General features: G+C 39.0%; 2 protein-coding genes across 2 annotated transcripts; both read left to right on the forward strand.

Moving 5' to 3' along the window:
• The first annotated feature begins 1,294 nt into the window (after positions 1-1,294).
• notum2 (notum pectinacetylesterase 2) lies at positions 1,295-12,578 on the forward strand. The gene is made up of 12 exons (XM_088074074.1): positions 1,295-3,976; positions 4,141-4,573; positions 4,717-4,769; positions 5,362-5,457; positions 5,553-5,613; positions 6,447-6,559; positions 6,712-6,814; positions 7,222-7,410; positions 7,567-7,667; positions 8,935-9,082; positions 9,188-9,235; positions 11,275-12,578. Exons 2-12 carry the CDS (start codon positions 4,143-4,145, stop codon positions 11,576-11,578), a joined length of 1,647 nt encoding a protein of 548 aa, XP_087930200.1. The 5' UTR covers positions 1,295-3,976; positions 4,141-4,142; the 3' UTR covers positions 11,579-12,578.
• Positions 12,579-13,879: 1,301 nt separating this feature from the next.
• On the forward strand, positions 13,880-20,523 carry rps15a (ribosomal protein S15a). The gene is made up of 5 exons (XM_042485788.2): positions 13,880-13,984; positions 14,901-15,038; positions 16,117-16,196; positions 16,405-16,490; positions 20,387-20,523. Exons 2-5 carry the CDS (start codon positions 14,906-14,908, stop codon positions 20,478-20,480), a joined length of 393 nt encoding a protein of 130 aa, XP_042341722.1. The 5' UTR covers positions 13,880-13,984; positions 14,901-14,905; the 3' UTR covers positions 20,481-20,523.
• The last annotated feature ends 543 nt before the right edge of the window (positions 20,524-21,066 follow it).

The following is a 21,066-nucleotide window of genomic DNA, read 5'->3' on the forward strand; positions in this document are numbered from 1 at the left end:
GGAGATGTAGCGCACAAATTCACTTAAATCCACTGATCTGAAGCCTGCTGTGAAAAACGTATCATTCTGTCCAATCCCATATCAAAGAAAAACAAAATAGCAGCAATGCCATCTCTCTGTTCGTGACATTCTAGTGAAATGCTGATAGATTTATAGCAACTTCTTTCGCTTTTCAGCTATTTGAGGTATCTGTTAAACAGATTGTTGCATTGATTTCTGGGAAGACAGATGGTGGTGTGCATGCTTCGAGACAACCGAAGGAATGAAGAATTGTTCAGCTCGGTAGATCAAATTCAGTATAGTTATGTCCTTAGGGTACATTTTTATTGCGCGTAGGTGCATACGATCTCACAGACATATTTTTGAGTAGCTTTGTTTTCTTTCTGGCCATAGTTGAAAGTAGCTAAAATAGCATGAAATGCTTGAAAATGAGACAAAAATACCACTTTTCCCCCTGCCAAAGCAATGAGACAAACCTTGATAAATCTGTCTGCCTTGTATGTCAGTCTTTAAATGGTTAGGTGATTACAGACTTTATGATTTTAATTTTCTTTGGCCAAAAGAGAAAGATAATCCTCAACAAATCCAGAATAAAGACAGATACTTGGCTACACATTTTACAGTACACCCTTGATCCAATCATGTTTTTATGTGTGCCTTTAAATTTGAAATCACTGCATGGCCCTTCATCTGTGTCATATTTCAAGTTTGATTGTGGAGTGTGTGTGCTGTCAGTGTGTCTAGTCTCCTAAGGAGGACGTGAAATCAATGTTTATTGTTTTTATTGTAATAGATTTTTTCTTTTATTCTGTGCTTAACTCGTTCTCCTGTCACTCTACAGTCCTTTCAGCCCCTGCAGCCTCTGGCTTTCCAAGTGATTATTATTTGATGTGATTGATACTTGGGATGATTTGCATTTCATTGTTAGGAATTTACTAATTATTTTACTATCATAATTGTATTTTTCTCAAATTGCTTCCATTTTTTTCTGTGTCAAGTATTTAGCAGTCTCAAAATCTTGGGCAGGGTAGTATTATTTCATCACAGGAGTACTGTTAGTAAAGGTGTAACCTTTTTCAACATTGAAAGGGCACACATATGAAAAAGGGGGTTTGAAAATTTTGAGCATCAGAAATTTCATTTCCTGCTTTCCGGTAAATTTTTTCGGTAAAAATTGGCACATTTTCAGCATCAATGTATGACGGAAAGTTCTTCATTTTGTCAAAAAAATAAAAAATAAAAATGAAAAAAACTGTACTAAACAAGTTATTTGAACAGCTTGGGGGTATTGTGGGTAGATTTGCAGTACTGCACTTTGCAATTCCAGTTTAGGATCAGGTTTTGAAATGCTAACCTGTGTTATAGCGGTAAGACTGCAGCAAACAATTGTTTTCAATATGTCTTCCTCTAAAATAACTGAAAATAGTGGAAAATGGCCCATCATTGTACGCTTAAGTCCAACTTAACAAACAATTGCTTGAGTTTTGAGTTGAGTTTTAGTATCATAGAAAAGTAGGTAAACCAGCAAATATTCATATTTAAGGAGCTAGTACTGCTGAATTTTTGGCCGATAGCTTAAAAAAATGTCTTAAAAGATTCATTATCAAAATTGTTGCTGATTAATTTTTCTGTCAAGCGACTAATCAATTAATTAACAAACCATTTTTGCTAAAGTGGTTGGTTTGTGCCTGGGGAAATAATATTAACTGTCCTAAACAATATAGTGGAGGTCAATAGGGGCCCGAAATCAAATTTTTGCCCTGAGGCCCCTAAAGAGGGTTTTGCAGCCATGCAGGGGGACAGTCAAAGATCAATTTCAAATTCTCTGTCTCTTCACTAAAGGCAAAGTAACTCAATCTGCTGTAATGGAGTCTGCAGAGACTGACCTGAACGGGGGCAAAACCGTAGGTAAAGACATTTTATCACAAACTGCACAAAACCTTTCATTCTGTAGGATAATTGTTTTAACATAACTGGTATCTAATCTATCTGTACTGTTGAGTTAACATCCTATTGCAGCCCACAATTTGTATCCTCAGTGATGAACCGAGGACTGGAATAGTAAGTGAGATCTAAGAGCCTTAGAGTGAAGGTAGCAGCAAATCTATCACATCCCCAAAATCAAAAACTGACTCAACAAGCCTCCTGTTGTAATCTTTATATCTGGATCTGAGCAAACATTTTATTTTATTTTGTTTTTGCATTGTGTAGCGGTTTAAGTTCAACAAAAGTTGTATGCTGAGCATTACAAGTGGGCTGTAATTTCTCAATGGTTTATTTTAACGGAGTGGGTCACAGTATAGTATCATCTGCATAGAAATGTATTTCACAATAAACCCTTCGCTAAGTCCCAAATGCAGACTAACTAATTATAGCATAGCTCTGACCAACTCAGATGCAGGGTCCATCAACTTTATAGCTGTTTTCTGTGAACTCTCATCCACTTTTTTAAGATTTTTTTTTAAATGTCAAGTTCAAATCTTGTGGATTTTGAGCTAGTCATGGTTAAAGGTTTTGATTGGGGATACCTGTTACCCAGAGAGGTTAAAAAGAGATATATGCTACACTATAAATGTTTTTTCTTAGGTAACCCTTATTAGCTACCCCATCTACTGATGTTATACTGAATTTAAAGACGTTCTACTTTTGCTGTGTGTGAATGAAGACCTACCTGCATGGTAGCTCTGTATTTCCTTCATTTCTTCTGTCCCGACTGCCAGATGATTTGGTGGTTCACGTTTACAGTGATCTACAGGCTTTTGGCTTCTATCTTTATCTTTTTAACCTGTTTTTGCTGCTGAGTCAGTTTGACATACTGGGTACATCTTTCAAATGCATATTCAAATACATATTTCAAATGCATATTACCCCTCTGTTGGGTTGTCTCTGAAATTGCTTTTTAATCTTTCCAAAAATTTTTAATATTTCTTCAGTGAGTGCAGAGTGTGACACTGGGCCCCATGCTAACTCCAACAGGATGATGGACCATCAAAGGGTCATTTACGCACAGATATTTCACCTCATTTTGGCCTCTTCTCCTGTTGTGGAATAATGAAATGTTTTGATATGAGATTAGGAATACAAATGTATATATGCTTTATTTCAATCATCTAGGATGAAAAAATGTAACTTGAAATAATTTTTCTTTTTTTATGTGGCTTAAAAAGAAGAAACTATATCAAATTTGGTTTTGTTATGTAATGACGCTTTTCCAGTAGATTAACACAAAGATGCTGTGGTTGTGGAACTGCTATTTGGCAAATTGTTTTTTTATTTTTACCTATGATATGAAGACTTTTAAATGAAACTTTGGTCTTGATGCCACTGCAAACTAGTGTGTCCACCACCTGTGCCTTGAGAGTGTCCACTAAGTTGTTGACCAGGCGGGAACCTTACGGTACTACTCATTCCAGTGTCGGAAAGTGTTTGAGGTGTGTGCTCCAATGACCCCTGGGTCACATACCACGCTAAGGGGCTACGCAGTTATGCTGACCGTGTAGATGTTTAAATCAAAACACTGGCAATCAGAGGTGGACGCTGGGAGGGAGAAGAAGAGACACAAGGAGAGCTCATTCTTGAGCCGTGGTCAGATGGGAGAGAGAGCTAAGTGGTGTGTGTGTGTGTAAAAGACCTGAAATCTGTTGAAGAGACGTGTGTGTTATCTTTTCTCCTCACCACTGGCCGTCCGGTACCTCCCCTCGTGGTGTGTCGTCAGCAGTCTGTCTCAGGGCCTGGCTGGAGCTGCGAGGGAAAATGGGAGGAAATCTGATCCATATGGTGGCACTATAAAGCTCACCGCTGATTTTCAGGCTTCATCAAAACCTGGTCTAGGCTTCATCACTACTCACGACTTGCATCCTGCTCTCACACCTGGTCACGGCGCTCTGAAACTTCTCGCTCTCTCCTCAGCAGCAGTGGTTGTCTGCCTGACCCCTTGGGTGCTTCGCAAAAATTCTCATAGATTCTTCTCAGAGAAGTAAGTAAATTTGGACACTGAATAGGGATTTAACTGAGTTTTGGACAATTAGATTAAAAGACAAGGTCCAGTAATTTTTCATGTTTTGCATATGCATGTTTAGTTCAGATTATGAGTGGGTAATGATGCATTGCATGTATCTGTTTTTTCTTATGTTGCCTCAGACATGAAGATACTGGGTAAAGTCGCTTTCTTGCTTTTGCTCGGGGGAATCTGGTGTCAGAACAACCGTAATGCTAAAGCTGGTGGCAAGTCCACCAAGAAATCTGCTGGGAACCAAGCAGGTGATGTTGCCCAGTCTCCCCCAGTGGTTGATCTGACTCCTGGAAGCACAAGAGGCACTGGAAGCACTGGAAGCTCCAGAGAGACTGGAGGCACCGGAAGCTCGAGAGAGACTGGGAACACTGGAAGCTCGGGAGAGACTGGAAGCACTGGAAGCTCTAGAGGAACCGGAGGATCTGGAGGCTCTGGTGGAACAGCCGAAACAGGACGGGAGGGTGCAACGGGAGCTCGAGCAGCTGGACAACAGACAGATGATATGAGGCTGCACTTCCTCAAGAACACCCAAGTTACATGCAATGATGGCACAGCAGCTGGGTGAGACTCACTTGTTTTCCTGAAACTCTTAAATTTTGAGATTTGCTGTCTGTTTGTCGATTAATGTGGTGATTTTAGAAGCTTTAGAGCATCAATGTGTCCATACATGGCTGACTCATTCCTGTTTATTTGTGGTTCTACAGGTTTTACCTAAAGGAGTTCAGAGGAAGCCGCCGATGGCTGTTATTTCTGGAAGGTGAGTATTTAAAAACCCAACTGGTTAATTTGGTCCCGAAAGGTCAACTTGTTTTGGCGTGACGCCCTCATTGGAATTTTGATGGGGATGTCATCTTGTCCCGTCATCTTCTGTTTTTCTCCTTTTTTGGTTGTCACTTTGATAGACTTAGGATGGGGGAAAATTTACATGGTTCGTCTTCCAGCTTGATTTATGGGTGTATTCTGAGAGTGCAGTGGGTAGAGCAACATTTTACCTGGACTTTCTTCAACAGGATTTGAGATTTATGAGTGTGTTATTCTGGAGCCTAATCAATTGGTTTTGTAAAAATCAGATTCTGTCACCCTATATACTGTATGGCACACCCCTTCGCTCAAGCTGAAGTCAATAAACAAAATCAGAAGCTGACAGTTTGCAAATTAAAGGAATCATTAGTTGTTTTTCTTTTTTTTTGTGTCCAACCCTGAGTGATTAAACAGTCTTGTTAGCAGAGCGGGCTGCAGGTGCATTCCTTTCCCTCTCCATTCCTCACGGGCCTGAATGATGGGCTAACAAGGGTCTCCCTTTGCTGTGCCTGATGTGACTGTCTAATATTAGTCTCTATTATTTTTAGGTGGCTGGTGCTGCCACAGCAAAGAGACCTGTGATTCCAGGTACCAAAATATACCCCGACTAATGAGCTCATCGGGGTGGCCCCAAACAAAAAGAGGTAGGTCAGCTGGCCGTGTTTTAAAATGCATGTCGTGTGTTTTACATAATCTTTAGTGAGACAGAGAGCTTGATCTGTGATTGCTGCATTTACAGGAACTGGAATATTGTCTTCTCAAGCGGAGGAAAACCCACATTGGCATAATGCAAACATTGTGTAAGTATTCTGTTATATTGTGGCCTCTGGAGGTGTCACATGCAGACAGTCCTCATTTGTAAATGTGTTTGACACATTCAGACAAGATGAAGTGAAATACACAGTTCTGAAGACATTAAATTATATTATAATGATCCTATTAAACTGGAAAAAAAAATCAGCTTTGTGTGTGGTTTTTGGCCACTTTTCGCTGGACACAGTCTAAAATGGGTTTGCAAAGGGTTTTGTTTTGGCTGAAAATGATCGCTTATGGGCTGTTTGACAGAAAGGTAAAGCGGTGAAACTACTCTCAATATAGCATCCTCTTAAACTGATATAGACTTTTTTAGGTGAAACTTTTTTAGGCTGCTAAAACACATTTTGCTGCTGCCCTCTCCACAGCAGTACATTGCTTTGCTTTTGAGTCGGCGCTCCTGCCGCTTCTCCAAACTGGAGGTTTGCCGACAGACATCTACTGTGTTTAATACACTGACCACCTCATACAACCCCACTTAAAAAAATCAAAACTATCCCTTCAAATATGCTTAAACACGCCACAGAATTAGTGGGAACTGCAGAGTCTTTGTGTGTTCATGGTTCAAGGATTAGTGCAAAAGAAGACAAAGATATTGTAAATATTCCTAATAAAAAAACGCAAGCAGTAAAATACACCCTGCTCAGTACACTATACTCAGAGCTTTTGCTGCTTCCGCTTTACTTAGTCTGGTGTGCTCATTTTGGCAGGTGTGCCAATTTTTTATGACAAGTGAGTTAACTTTCATGGAGGAGAGCTTGAGTTGCTCTGATGTCCTCAAGCTTTAGTCTAACAAATGTGATTGTCTCCTTTTCTGCAGATTCATCCCGTACTGTTCCAGTGATGTATGGAGTGGCACCGGGCCCGCCCCGACCCCTCCCCCAAGGCCACGGCAAGGCAGAGAAAAAGAGAGGGATAGGAATACAAATACAAGTAAGTTTTTTTCAGATCTTTATAGATGTTTTAACTGAAGTTCCTCATAACAGTGACAGATGTGTGCCTCCTTTGATTATAGGAAAACATGATTTTTTTCTCATTTTCTTGTGCGGAGTTCTAAATCATTTGATGTGTGTATGTGTTGTCAGCTGAGTACACCTTCATGGGATCCCTGATCATCCGCGAGGTCATCAAAGACCTCATCCCCAAAGGAATCAAGCAGGCCAAGGTTGTCATGCTGTCTGGCACAAGGTGAGTTTGTTTTATTGCTCCCCGTCTGATGCTGAACACAGCTTTTGGACGAGAGCCTGCATCCCCCGTACCATCTGGACCATCTCCGCGCTCATCATTAAACAAGACAAGCCCTATTTTGGGTGCATCCTCTTGTCAACAATAAAGATGTTTACAGTCAACTGTGAACAATGACATAATGTCTATTAAAGGGCCTTGCCCTGTAGTGGTGAACATTCCTCCCAGGTTAGCAACATGGTTGGTGGGTCTTCCCCGAGCCCTAAAACAGGATCCACTGTCTGAATGCAAAGCTACTAAATTTTGACTTCCCTGCTGTTAGCTGGCAGGCGCTGTTATTTTGATACCCCGCGCGAAAATGGCGCTCTCAAAGCCAAACTATTCATTGATTTTCTTGGCTGCCCCTGCAGTGCCGGTGGGACAGGTGTTCTGCTAAACATTGAGAGGGTGGCCAGTCAGCTGGAGCAGCTCGGTGCAGAGGCTCAGGTCCGAGGCCTCGTGGACTCTGGGTGGTTCCTGGAGAGTAAACAGCAGAGGTCACCTAACTGCCCCGAGACTATTTCCTGCTCACCTGAAGATGCTATCAAGATAGGACTCAGGTAAAGTAAAGCATCACATTTTGTGTAAAGAAAACTCTCATGGGCCCGATTTTAAATGATCTTTTGCTAAACAGTGCTGTTACATTTGGTATTATTGTGTAATGTGTTACGGTGCAGTAGATTTGTGCGTATTGACAGCGTGTGTCGTTTTCTCAGGTTGTGGAACGGGGTTGTGCCTGATAGATGTCGGCAGCTCTATAAGAGAGGAGAGGAGTGGCAGTGCTTCTTTGGCCACAAACTGTACTCAACCTTGACCTGTGAGTGCTGGCTGGTGCCTCCTAAATGCGTCATGATGTTGGATTTGCATGATACATATTTGATTTTCGCTGTTCAAAGGTAATGTGCACTGAAATATAAAAAAAAATGTGAATTTAATTTACTCAAAAGCTAAAAAGCAAACAGACTTAGCAGATATGCCAATGTTGGTGATTATCATGCTTTTACTTCAGGTGATGAAGCATGTGTACTTTAACAATACTTCTCATCATATCCTAACAGTAGTACATTAGACAGATAATCCTTGAAAAAATCCAGCTCCTCTGGCTCCTAATGGTAACCAGAATCCACGCTGTTGTTGGCCACGCAGCGTGTGCATGAGCTGGGATTGACAGCTGGGTCAGAGACTTCTCCTGGCTCTGATTGTTTCTTTTTTGTTCAGGTGTGCATTATTTTTGCAAATGTCTTTAGGTCCACTAGGAGGAGTTAGAGGTACTACTGTCAGGATGTATTGACAGTTTAAGAAAAAATGACAAAAAAGTTATTTTTTAGAAAGTTACCTTGTTTGTTGTTTGGTTTTTTGCAGGTTGTGTACAATTTGTTTTGAATTTTTAAGTGAGATAAATCCAATTCTCACTCCCGGCCATCAAGTACCAGCACTTTGTCACACCCCTCAGTGTCTCAGAGCAATGCACAGGGCAGCCTCTATCAGTTTAGGCGACATAACTTAGAAAAACATGATGTTTTGGGTCAAAACAAGTATGCACGAAAGTGACGTCAAAGAGTGACGACCACATGTAAATTACGTAAGGTTCCGATAATACAGTGCTCACTTTTTGTTTCTTAAAGGACTAAAACTGCAGTCTTCTGGTTGAAAGTCTTGTTTTACTTGACCCATCCGCTGCTCCGCTCTCCCAGCCCACACAGACTGTCTTGCTCTTTATACAACATCAGAGACTCTCGGTTTCGAGTGTTGTTGCAGACTGGTTTACACTGGAGTTAGTTGAAAACCTAGTGTGCTCATAAAGCCGTTAGTATTGGGAATGAGAATGGGCTGGCTAAAAAGAGCTGATTGCTGCATCTGGAAACAATACTGATGAGAAACATGAGATTTAACCAAAACAGTAAATTTGCACGTAGTAAAACCAAAAAAATATAGAGAGTAAAAACAAGCTGTAAAGCTCCATAGACCTGAGGCCCTATGAGCATCCCATATCACAGTGCACATCATCACCTGACCCATTGTTAATATAAATATATTGATCAGAGCAGTTTTAATCAATAGTGGTCTCTTTGTTTTCCCTGTAGCCCCTCTGTTTATCGTTCAGTGGCTGTTTGATGAGGAGCAGCTGAGAGTGGAGAACATCTACATGGGAGGACAAAGTATGTCTGAGGAGCAGTGGCAGTACATACAGAACCTGGGCAGGGAGATCAAAAACTCCCTAAGCGATGTCACGTAAGTTTCCAAAAAAAAAAAAAGAGTAAAGTAAAAGAAATGAGGTGATAACAGTGGATTTAATGGGTCCTGAGAAGGCTGTATTTTTCTCTGTGTGTTTTTCAGGGCTGTGTTTGCTCCGTCCTGCCTCTCCCACACAACGATTACCAAAAGGTAAGAACAGATACTTGACTCCTGCGGTGGTGATGCACTTTCACGCCCTCCACTTTTCTCTCGCCACCACCAGTAGTCATCTCTACCTAGTGAGCTCATGCTGCTGTTTTTGCTCGCTCGTTCATCACGCCACATTCTTCGTGTCACCAAATGCCATTTCACACTTTCCCTAACCCCCCGGCACCCCTTGGACGCACTCATAATTTTGCTGCAGGGATGGACGCTGATGCAGTCGTAGCTTGTTTACAGAGTCTGGCTAAGTTAGGTGTTGAGGTATATGAGCAGCTGAAGGTTCAAGGTCATCGTAGGTAAATTTCTGGTTGTTTCATGATGCAACAAACTTGCTGCACCAAGATTTAAGAGTTGAAAGTGGCCAAAGCTGATTGCAAACATTCCCTTTACTTGTTTATGAGATTTTGACCCGAGACACATGACTTGGACTTGAGTCAAAAATATGATAATGTTAGATTTGACTCAACAAACTCAATATGGACTTTAACAACAGTGACTCACAACCTCAACTTGGTTTAAGCCTTTGAGTTGAAAATACTTGATACCTTTCTTCAAGCCTAAAGACTGTTTCTAAAAAATTGTGCCATGACGAAAATTCTTTTCCTGAATCGGTGAACATTTACATGATTCATTCCAAGTTAACACTTAGTTCCCCAGATCAACTCTGTTTGAACCAATCAGACAGCATCAAGTCAAGTTTCAGGAGAGAACAACGAAGAACGAACGCTGCGTTATTTAACTATGGTTACTTTTGTTTGTGTAGAAAAACTAAGTTATGGTCATCAAAAAATAAAATGCAGAATGCAAAACATGCAGGTCAAAACTTACAGAGACGCAACAACTTCCACTTTAGTTTGACCTTTGAAGTTGTACAAAATAACTGTAATTTTGAGACGATTATTAACATACTTAGCAAGTTAATGCAACTGCAATCATCTGCAGACGGTTTGTTGGAAAAACCCAGCAACAGCCGAAAGAAATTTGGGGATGTAGCCTTTGTCTTTTACGCCATAAAGTTGTGCAATATGATACCTGCCTATAGATATCAGATATACCAGCTCACTAAGTATTTTTAACATAAAGCTAAAAATGCATCTGTTCACTCTAGCCTTTAACTAGTTCTGACTTTCTAAAACTCTTTTTATACTTAAGATTGCTGCAATTCTTTTGAGATGTTTTGTCTTAAATTATTTTATGATTTATGGTTTAATGTACTGATTTTATTATTTTAAGGGCTTGTTTTTTGTTTTAATTTTAATTTTTTTTTTTTTATGCTGCAATACCTTGCTTGCATGTTTTCTTCTAACTGCAAAGTACTTTATACTGCATTTCTTGTATGAAATGTGCTATATAAAAAGGTTTATTATTATTATTATTATATTAATGTGATCTCAGCAGCTAAGCAAATTTTCAAGAACCTCGTTGTAATATTAGACTGTATGTAAAGAAAGTCAAAATGCTAAATGAATAAAGTAAAAAATAAATAAAAATAAAAGCAATACAAGAAAGAATCCAAGAAGGTGCCATCACATCATTGGAGATAAAACAAGGATTAGAAGATAAAAATTGATGAATAAGAGATAGATGAACAAATAAAATTAGTACTGTAGTACTGCATTATTACTGTAGTTATGTTAATGTACAACTCCACTTGCAATATTATTATTATTTATTGTTATTATACTTTTTTTTTACATTTAAATAATATTTACTATTTACTTTTTAACATTATAATTACGAGACACTTTGTATTTTATTTCAGACACTTTGTGTTTTGTTTTATTTTGTTTTCACTTATTTGATGCTCTGTTGTTGTATTCTTTTTTGCTACTTATTTCTGAAGGACTCTGGCACAAGAATTTCCTTTGTGATTAATAAAGTTCAATCTTATCTTATCTTATCTTATCTTATCTTATCTTATCTAAAAATAAGTAATAAATGAGTTAGTTACACCTCTATACTTTTATCTGTCTCTATCTTTCCTTCTTTTTATTCCTAACTCCTAACTTGTCTTGTTGTTCTTCTAGTAACTGGATGAGTTTCCAGGTCAAAGGCACGTCTCTGCCCCGGGCCCTGCAGTGCTGGGACAGGAGTCTGGAGGCAGTCCGCAACAACAGAACCCCCGCTAAAGGCTGTCCTTTCCACCTGGTGGACACCTGCCAGTGGCCCCAGTGCAACCCCACCTGCCCAGCCTTAGTGGACCAGGCCACCCAGCAGGAGCTCACCCTGCTCCAGATGCTGGTCGCCATGGGCCTTGACCTCCAGAAGCTGGGCCTGGATCCAGAGGGAGACGCAGATTCTCTGGCCAGCATGGTCAGCAATGGTGGTTAAGTGTAAGAGTGGGTAGCAGCCGATAAGAGAAAGCCTCAACAAAGGCTCAACAGAGGAAAGAATGTGTTGAATTTTTATTGTAACCATAGAGTTAGTACAGAAATCTGGTTACTACGTTTCGTGCTGCTCAGCATTCCATTATGCTTCATGTTCGTCTGTTAAATTGGTGACTTGACTGGTGGGTATGTCACTGCATCTGAGTGGTTTGGCTACTGGACACTAGACGAAAGAGCTTTGGGTCTGATTCAATCGTGTTTCAGTTGTGCCGGCTCAATATCTTTGAGTTTTAGCAGATGGCTGGACGACACACTTTCATCCTGATCACTCTACATGAAAATCAAACTCCAGAGCACAGCAGTGGAGTTGAATACTTTTAACAGATTCTCTCAATAGAAATTATTCATGATTTGCCACATTTTGAGTATTCGGATTCTTGCAAAACTTACAATCAATCTATATTTTTTTGCACACACAGTTCCAAAGACACTGATTGTGATTTTTGTGACTTAGTTTTAGTCTCTAGCTTCTGATGCTATCCTAACTTATATATAGTATTACATAATATATAAACATATTTTATGTGCATGTAAGACAAAAGTGTGATTAGTTATTGATAATTTTCTACGTAAAGGCCAGAAGGAGTTTATCTATTTTATCTATTTGAGGTCTGCAGTAAATGGACAAAAACTCCCTTAACAATCAATGCTGTGGTTATTCACCGCTTAGTTGTCAGAATATCTAGTGACAAACATGGACATAGTAAAGACTCTGCATTGCAATCTTTCATTGCTGTCAACATTTGAACTTTTTTTCACAATGTCATGCTAATTTTGCAAGGAATTTACAGAAGTTACTGTATGTTTTATTTCCATCTAGGTACTGTAATCACTGTGTCAACCAATAAGGATTTGATAAGAATTGTACCTGCTGGTAACAAGTGTCAGACTTAGTTGCTGCTGATGTTAAAACAATGAATACAGATATTAATTTACTCTGACAACATGGACTCTTCTTTTGTGGTTCATCCAATTCTGTTTGTTTAATTTTGTTTCTAACAGGGCATTAATATCTTCCATCTGAAAAGCCAAAGACCCACAAATTAACCATTCTGAAAAACATCAACATCTCAGGAGTTTCTCTCTATGTATGTTAAGTCATTAAACATGGATTAAAGACTTAAAAAACAAGCCTTAGATTTGATTATGTGTTTTAAAAAGCAGGCTGTAGCAGGCTATGCATTGCTCTGAATAAGAAAACTGGAAAATTACTGTTAAATACATTAAGAATATATTTGGCAAAGACATATTTTTTTTTTGGTTTCTTACAAATCAACCAAAATATAATGGCCATCCCAACTGCTTAGATAAATATGCATGCATGCAATTATTCATCACCATCACTGGATGGCGCTGCTTTAAATTTAACACGTATTTACTATTTAAAAACGGACATGGCTGCAAATTTCTGATTTCTAGAATTTGCCCTAGTGTAGCCACTCAGAGAGCTCCTTTGGTTATAACTGCATTAAACTACAGGCAATACAACTTCAAGACCAAATCAATTTAATTTTTTAATTGACAGAATGTAGGCACAAAACATCAAGTAAATATATAATAACACATGCATAAAACAAATATAAATGACACAGGTGTATGTGAAGAGTAGCCTATAAAATGACAGTATTTAAAGACTATGACATAAAAATAAACAAATAAATACCCAACCTTAACTGTTAGGGTTAGTTTTAAATCTTTTAAATCACTTTTTTATAGACTTGCCTTTATGTGACGTCGTCTTTTAGTTCTTCTTTTAAGTTGTTTTTTTCCAGTGTGTCTTTTAACGTATCTTTTAATTTTATTTATTTTAATTATATTTGTTATAATTATCAGTGTTCTGTGTCTCCTGCCTGTTTGTTACCATACTAATCTAATCTGTCTCTGCTCCGATTTCCCTACTTTATTCTGCCTTCACTCTTGTCTGCCCTTTGTCGGCATTATTGACTGTTATTAACTTTTATTAACACTTGTTTGTCAAAGCACTCTGTAAACGGTGTTTTTTAAAGGTGCTACATTATAAAGGTATAATAACAACAACAACAACAACAATATTATTATTATTAATATTTACAATAATAAATAATAACAACAATAACAATAATATTAATATTTACAACAACAACAACAATAACAATAACAACAACAACAATAATAATAATAATAATAATAATAATAATAATAATAATAATAATAATAATAATAATAATAATAACATATAAAATTATTCGGTTTATTGGTGTGTTTTATTTTGTTGGTGTGGCTCATCTTAATCTGAAAAACGTCTCGGATTCTCTCCCATAATGCATTGCCGGTTTTTACCACTTCCTCTTTCCGCCATATTGCAGAACCGGTAAGATGCCTTTTTTTTACTGTCACCTTCAATCTTTTACGTATCTAAAGCATCTGAATGTTATATTCTCCATGAATGTGATCACCGTGTAGCTGAAGTACATATTAATGACCCTGGATAACTATCTTCTCGTTTTCTGGGACTATCTTTCTATAATTGGGCTACACATTTGCCCCGGCCGTCCCTCTGCTCGGCCCTGGGAGTCGGTGCGTTCAAGGCGCCTTTATAACTGTTAGCTCCGCGAGCACAGAAGTGTCTTTTAACTCCAGAAAATAAGACCTGTAAGCTGTCCGTTGATTCGTGTGTGTAAAATAACTTGTACATGATAAAAAGGACACGAACTGATACACCTGCGAGAGTTTGGAGACGCTTCCCTTCACCGAAGTAGCCAGCTATGCTAGGTGGCTAATCTGTGAGCTAATGAAGACCATGCTTCGCTTGAACTGATTCAGCATCACTTTAGTAAACGCTACGTTACCTGTCGCGGGTGACATTAAGCTGCTATCATTATCGTACGTCTTCTTAAATCCGCGTAGTTTGCTTGTGTTAGCTAAGTTGCTAACACCTGTCTGTTGAAGAGGTACGGGTTGTGACATAAATGTTAGCCTGGCGCTGCTAACTTAACGATATGAGTTTCATTTCTCGTAGCCTCATTTCCAGTTTGTATTAAACGTGTCTAAATGTATCACAGTGAGAATAACATTGACGCAACGTTAAAATAACTCTGACAGTGGTTGAGGGGTATCTATTGGTCTCATCTCTGTGTCAGACTTTGACTGTAATAATATGATTTAGGGGCACTGGGGGGAAAAACAGTCCATCAGGAGGATATATGATTTGGGGCATCTTGTTTTCCTGTGGTTCAAGATCATATATGCCACTGTAAATGCTCATCATGTTTTTCATGTGTCTGCAGGCATCATGGTGCGCATGAACGTTCTCGCAGATGCTCTGAAAAGCATCAACAATGCTGAGCAGCGTGGGAAACGCCAGGTCCTCATCAGGCCCTGCTCCAAGGTTATTGTGCGCTTCCTAACCGTCATGATGAAGCACGGTAAGCGGCTGCTCTCTGGTTTGAGTGAGTGCTGTTTGACAGGGACATCACTTTGGTCTAAGTCTAGGGATACTCAACTTGCTTTACCCGGGCGCCACTTTTTGTGACAGGAAAACCAGGGGCAACATTAGGAGGGAACAGATCATTGGCGTGGCTGATTATGGGGCTGATATTTGGCATTTTGCCTTTTGTCTGTAATGATGTTTAAATTTAATGATTGTCTACAAAACTAGAAAGTGCAAAAAAATGTCAGCATGGGAGGAAATTCTATCTTTTAAAGTACCAGGAAGCTATTTCTAGTTGTTTATAATGAAAATATTCTCTTGTCTTAATATAAAAGTTTATGGGAATTTGCTGTATATGATGCAGAAAGTCTCAGTTTTGAGTTAACATTTGGTAAAGGCATTTAAATAGAATTTTTTTATGCTGGAGTATGTTATTCATTGTTATTAATTTTAACAAAGATTTTCATTTTTATTGTAAATGCATATTTGTTCCAAATATTGTTAATCTGTCTCATTAATTACTAGTAAATGGTATTGGTATTAGCCCTTAAAAAACCAATATCAGTCGACCCCTAACCAACATAAATAATATTTTGCCCTTGCATACACCTTACACAGGTCAGATGTTGCAGGGTGTTTTCTAGGATTTTAGGAAAGTCATTGCTTAGCTCAAACTTCTGTCAGGAAGAACGGCGGATCCTCCTTTAGCACTTTATTTGATGAACAATCTCTATTTTGATGCTTTTTATGCACCGTGGTACATTAATTATATTCAAAATGCAACAAATTACGCCGTGTAAATCATTGTGTCATTTTAAGTTAGAAAATGGTCCATGGGCCACGCAGCGTCCTAAAGCGGGCCAAATTTGGCCCGTGGACCCCAAGTTGAGTATCACTAGTCTAGTAAAAGTCTGTCACTGTTATCGCACAGCAGGAATGAGATGCACGTTACAAAAACTGTTTCAGTTTGTGCCACGTCAGGATTACATCTGAGATGACAAGCTTATTTTGTCATGAAGGTAACAGTTTGAAGAGTTAAACTAAACGTTTGTCTTTGGCGTTTGTACTTACAGGTTACATTGGTGAGTTTGAGATCATTGACGACCACAGAGCCGGAAAAATTGTCGTCAATCTCACAGGCAGGCTGAACAAGGTAAAGTCTCTCACCCAGTTCTTCAGTCATCATTATATCACTGCTTTTATAACAGCTCCAGACGAATGCTGATGTCTGAGTAAGCTGTGTAGAAATGAGGGTAAATGTGAATTACTGCAGACATTTTTTATTTAAAGCTCTATTCCAGCTCTTTGTTCCTGCGTGTGTATTTGAAACGTTAACCCGTGTTTTGTTTTTAATCTTTCAGTGTGGTGTGATCAGCCCCCGCTTTGATCTCCAGCTCAAGGACCTGGAAAAGTGGCAGAACAACCTGCTGCCCTCAAGACAGTTTGGGTGAGCATCACATGCACACATTTTTTTAAACTGATCAGTGGAAGTTATGTGTTGTTGAACTAACTGAAGACAAGTTTAGACTTTTTAGACCCGGTTGTCTCCAGTTTTGTCTCTGCAGTGGTTTGGTTTCATGCTCATCTTGCCTGCTGTGTTGCTTGGTCGCCCTGTGTGTTTGCTTTGGAAAAATTATTTGCTTTTTCATGCACTTGATTTGGAGGGATTGTTATTTTTGTCCTTAGAGCGCCATTATATCGTTTATTTTAAACAATTTGCAATGTAATATAACACAAGTGCTCAGACGACTGAATAGGGGATGATGTGCTCGTCTCCAGATTCAGTACTATCACAATACTCGCTGCTTCAATATGTATTGTGATTCTATTATTGTGATTGACATTATGATTTATTGTGATTATCAATTTATTTTTACACTAGACAAACAGGGAAGAAGTTAAGTCATACACTTGTAGAGACTATCATGAGGCATATTTCAAAAAACAATACACATCTCATGTTCGTCAGTCTGTCTGACTTTTATTTCAGGAGCATCAAATACTGCATAGAGAAGTGGTAAAAAAACATTTTTTATGGTTTGATTTCCAGTGAAACACTTTGTGAGGTTGCTCTATGAAAGCTGCTATATTAAATAATCTTTACTTACTAATAGTAAGTTCAGTTTAAAATAGACGAATAAAAGTAGATACTTTCTGAAGGAAACTTAAACTGCTACATTTAGCTTTTAGCTTTAGCATTTTGCTCTTCAAGCTTGCAATGTTTCCCATATGTTGATTTATCTGTGGTGGCAGCAACAGTATCAGTACTGACTGGTACTTATTAATGTTCTTTTTTTGTTGTATATAAATGTGTAAAATCATTAACCTCAGAGTTTTTATCGTACCACAGATTTGATGAGAATTAGCTCGGTAGCAAGTTGTTGGTTTAGTAGTGATCATAGCAACTTGAATTCAGCCGGTGTAAACCTCAGTGCCAGGGTGCACAGCGGGCTGGGTCTACTCTGTGTACTGATCCAGAGGGGGGTTTGCGCTGGGCTGGCTGACTCTGAGTTGCTATTCGGGCAGGACCGTGTTCTTGGACCATCCACCGTTTTCTATCTCTGGTTTTGTTTTATGTGTAAATCTGATATGACCATAATTCTGCGATCTATCAATAGGTTGGTTTTCATTACACATTTGCACAAAACTTGAGTAATATTTTGGAAATGTTGATAAAACACAGTTGCGAGGTGACTGTGTTTCCGTTGAGAAGCATGTGGATGGATATTTAACACAGTAGCAGGTTTATTTCTGTTGCAGCCACCGCGCTTTACCGTCATTATTTCCAATCTAAGGCGACGTAGGCGTGTTATGCGAGCGATAATGGAAAGGAAAGCACTGTATACATGGGAGCGGCCACCTATGAGGGATTTCTGGGAGGTGATAATCCACGATTTCACGGATGAGTTGTGTATTCAAAATTTCTGATCTGTTCAACTTTTGATGAGTTATGTGATGCAATAACACCTCTTGTAGCGCCTGCTGCATCATGAGGGAGCCGTTTCCTCATGTGACCTATTAAAGCGAAAAAATGTCTCCATTGTACTTTTGTGAAATACGGCTTTTTTTTAATAATCGGAAATACCACCTCATGCGAGTGTAAAAACTGTTTTGAGATAAATGGGAAGTGTTTTTTCGAAATTGTCTTGTTTCCAATAGGTGTACTTTATATTTGCAATTTCACTTTGAGGGTTAATGGAAGTCCACCCACTGAAGTGTATGAACTGCACTGCAGACTGACGTCTCTACTGAAAGTGACATTGACGGCTGAAAGGTATAATTGGGGTTTGAATGCCCATCAGCAGGTTATTGTACATGTGTCTGGTGTGTGAAATGTCCCCGCCATCACTGTTGCATTTTAATGAACACGTTACCTGCATCCAGGCGCCATCTCACCGTCACGTCATAGACTACCAACACCAAGTCGAATAGTGATGCGCCGTCGTGTATCATGTTGCCCTGTTTAAACCCATGTGTTAATTTTGACGATAGGCAACCATTACTCTGAGCACACTGAATTGCTATTTTTCTGAGTGTTTGATAATGAGTCGGGCCATGATAAGTTTATAAATGTGAGTTATTTACAGAGAAAATGTGGCGTTCCTGAGCTGCAGAAGCTTTTATCTTTGCGGAGCTACAAGAGCTGCTGACAGTAAATGATGGGGCCGGGCAACGTGGAGAAAATCACTTTTTTTGGCCAAATACCTCCAACAGTATTGCAACAGTATTGTAGGGTTGTATATGGGCGCTTCTGCAAAATATCTACACGATGAGATTTTTGATCAATAATCATCAGTTTTGTTGCTACAACAAAGTGGGTAAAGGCAAATAGAATAGAAAATAAAATCACTTTACGGTGATGCAGCCTTAAAAACCAGGAAAAGACAACACTTATAATGATATCCAAAAATCTTGGATGACATCTAGTTTCATGACAAGATATTGATGTAATATTGATATGTTGTCCAGCCCTGATATAGTTCTTGTTGAAAATTGATTTTTAAGACCTCATTTTTTTACAGAAACCAAGTTCTCTGCACTTATTGACACGGCCAAGATGATTTTGTTTCTTATAAGCATCCCCTGCAGTCATAGGGGTATTAAATAATCCTGGTATAAGTGTTTACTTTACATTTTACATGCATTTGACATGTTGATGATGACAGGGTGTCTATCAAGCTTCATGGCATCAGACTCACATTAAAAATTATTTTCACGGGTCACTGTGTAGAGCAGGCCCCCCCATGTACAGAGACTTTGTTGCCGCTGCAGCAGCTGTAAGTTGATTTTCAACTTGCAGCCCTTTGCTGCATCTCATCTCTTCTTTCATCCTGTAACTGTCTTATCCAAGCAGGTTTGTAACCAAAGACTGTGTAGCCTGTAGATTATCATCAATACAGTGGGTTTTTTTTGGTGGTATCACAGTATTATGATAAACAAGGGTATTAAAAAATCCCGAAGATATTTTTTTCAGTACAGGCACTCCGCTTTCTTTTAAACTACTTGTATATGGTGTAAAGCACACGCCGCACACTTACACCATCACATATCAAATATCACGGTGAAATCTCAGGACGGTATGAAATATTATCTACTGCCCAAGCCTGATAACTTTATAAAATTATATATATTTATAATAATTTCATTTGTCTGATCTCACCACACTCAAAAAACCTTTGCATCTGATGTGTACACCGTTTAACCAACAAGGCTTGTTTTGAGAGAAGCGTTGTAAACCTGTGGTGTGTGTGTGTGTGTGTGTGTGTGTGTGTGTGTGTGTGTGTGTGTGTGTGTGTGTGTGTGTGTGTGTGTGTGTGTGTGTGTGTGTGTGTGTGTGTGTAACAGCAGCTGTCTGATGCGTGTAACACAGTGATACATTAAGAGTATACTGCCTATCGTAACGTGCAGACAGAAAATTGCCTCATTTTCTCTCAAGTTGAAATTGTTTCCATAGATTTTCAAAAATGAATGTGAGGTAGGTCATAAAACAGGTTTTCGTAGCAGTAATTACTTTGGCAAACTTAATAAAAGGCCCATTCTTCATAAATGAAGTACAGTTTAATCAGATGGTCAAATATGAATGTATTTCGTGGCTCTTTGGAGGGTAATGTAGATGTGGTTTTGGAGGCTCCTCCACAAAAACTAGACGGAGTCGAAACTATGCAAAATGTCTTGCTGAATTGTTGTATTGCTGCTTCTGGCTTTTTTTTGTTATTTTTGAATTTAAGTGTGCTCATTGTGAAAGATGTTCAATCATGTGTCGCACACCTGCTGCCTTAGTTTTGAAACTTACGTGCTGGTTTCTTTTGAGTTGTTGGGTAACGTGCTGACTTGTTTCCACAGATATCTTGTGCTGACCACCTCAGCTGGCATCATGGACCACGAAGAAGCCAGACGGAAACACACAGGAGGCAAAATCCTTGGATTCTTTTTCTAAAATGTAAAGAACTGCAAATAAAAAACCCAGGTGAAAGCTGGAAGTCTGCTGTGCCTCATTTTATACACACACAATGCGGAGAGACGGCTTTTCAAAAGACTGCAGCTTTTGTGTGGCTCAGTAGCAGTCCTTTTGACAAGACTGAAATCCTTGTAGAATACACTCGGGCGCTTTTATGTTTTTGGTTGTCTGATTAAAAAAACAAAATAGGAGGGAGATTGCCGCGGAGCTGAAAGTTTCCGGTAAATGACCATCACTAATAAGCCAGGCCACTTGCTCTTGGCTATATTGTTGGTCATTTCCAGTTAATATCAGAGTAATTCGTGTTTTCTGTGTTAGGAAGTAACATTACAAATGGGAAAATAGCAACGTTTCTTTGAATTTTTCTTTCGCTGTTCAACATTTCAGTCAGTCGCATCTTTACAGCACTAACAAACATCTGTATTTAGAGAAATACATTTTAAAACAGTCATCTATCTTTGGAAGATGATGATGTGCAACAGATTAGCTTTTAACCAAAGTTAACCATAAGAGTCTTTACAAAACGCTGCAGTGATCACTTGTCGCAGGTGTCAACGATTTGATT

This window comes from Plectropomus leopardus, chromosome 3, assembly GCF_026936395.1.
Source record: "Plectropomus leopardus strain MGB_pleo_1.0 chromosome 3, ASM2693639v1, whole genome shotgun sequence".
NCBI classification, from domain to species: domain Eukaryota; kingdom Metazoa; phylum Chordata; class Actinopteri; order Perciformes; family Serranidae; genus Plectropomus; species Plectropomus leopardus.

Excerpts from the sequence above, each read along its gene's own strand:
- notum2 (XM_088074074.1), top strand. The coding sequence starts at position 4,143 with ATGAAGATACTGGGTAAAGTCGCTTTCTTGCTTTTGCTCGGGGGAATC. Across the intron at positions 5,458-5,552 it reads GTGGCCCCAAACAAAAAGAG|GAACTGGAATATTGTCTTCT; the intron begins GTAGGTCAGCTG and ends CTGCATTTACAG. Across the intron at positions 5,614-6,446 it reads TGGCATAATGCAAACATTGT|ATTCATCCCGTACTGTTCCA; the intron begins GTAAGTATTCTG and ends CCTTTTCTGCAG.
- rps15a (XM_042485788.2), top strand. The coding sequence starts at position 14,906 with ATGGTGCGCATGAACGTTCTCGCAGATGCTCTGAAAAGCATCAACAAT. Across the intron at positions 16,197-16,404 it reads TCACAGGCAGGCTGAACAAG|TGTGGTGTGATCAGCCCCCG; the intron begins GTAAAGTCTCTC and ends TTAATCTTTCAG. Across the intron at positions 16,491-20,386 it reads CTGCCCTCAAGACAGTTTGG|ATATCTTGTGCTGACCACCT; the intron begins GTGAGCATCACA and ends TTGTTTCCACAG.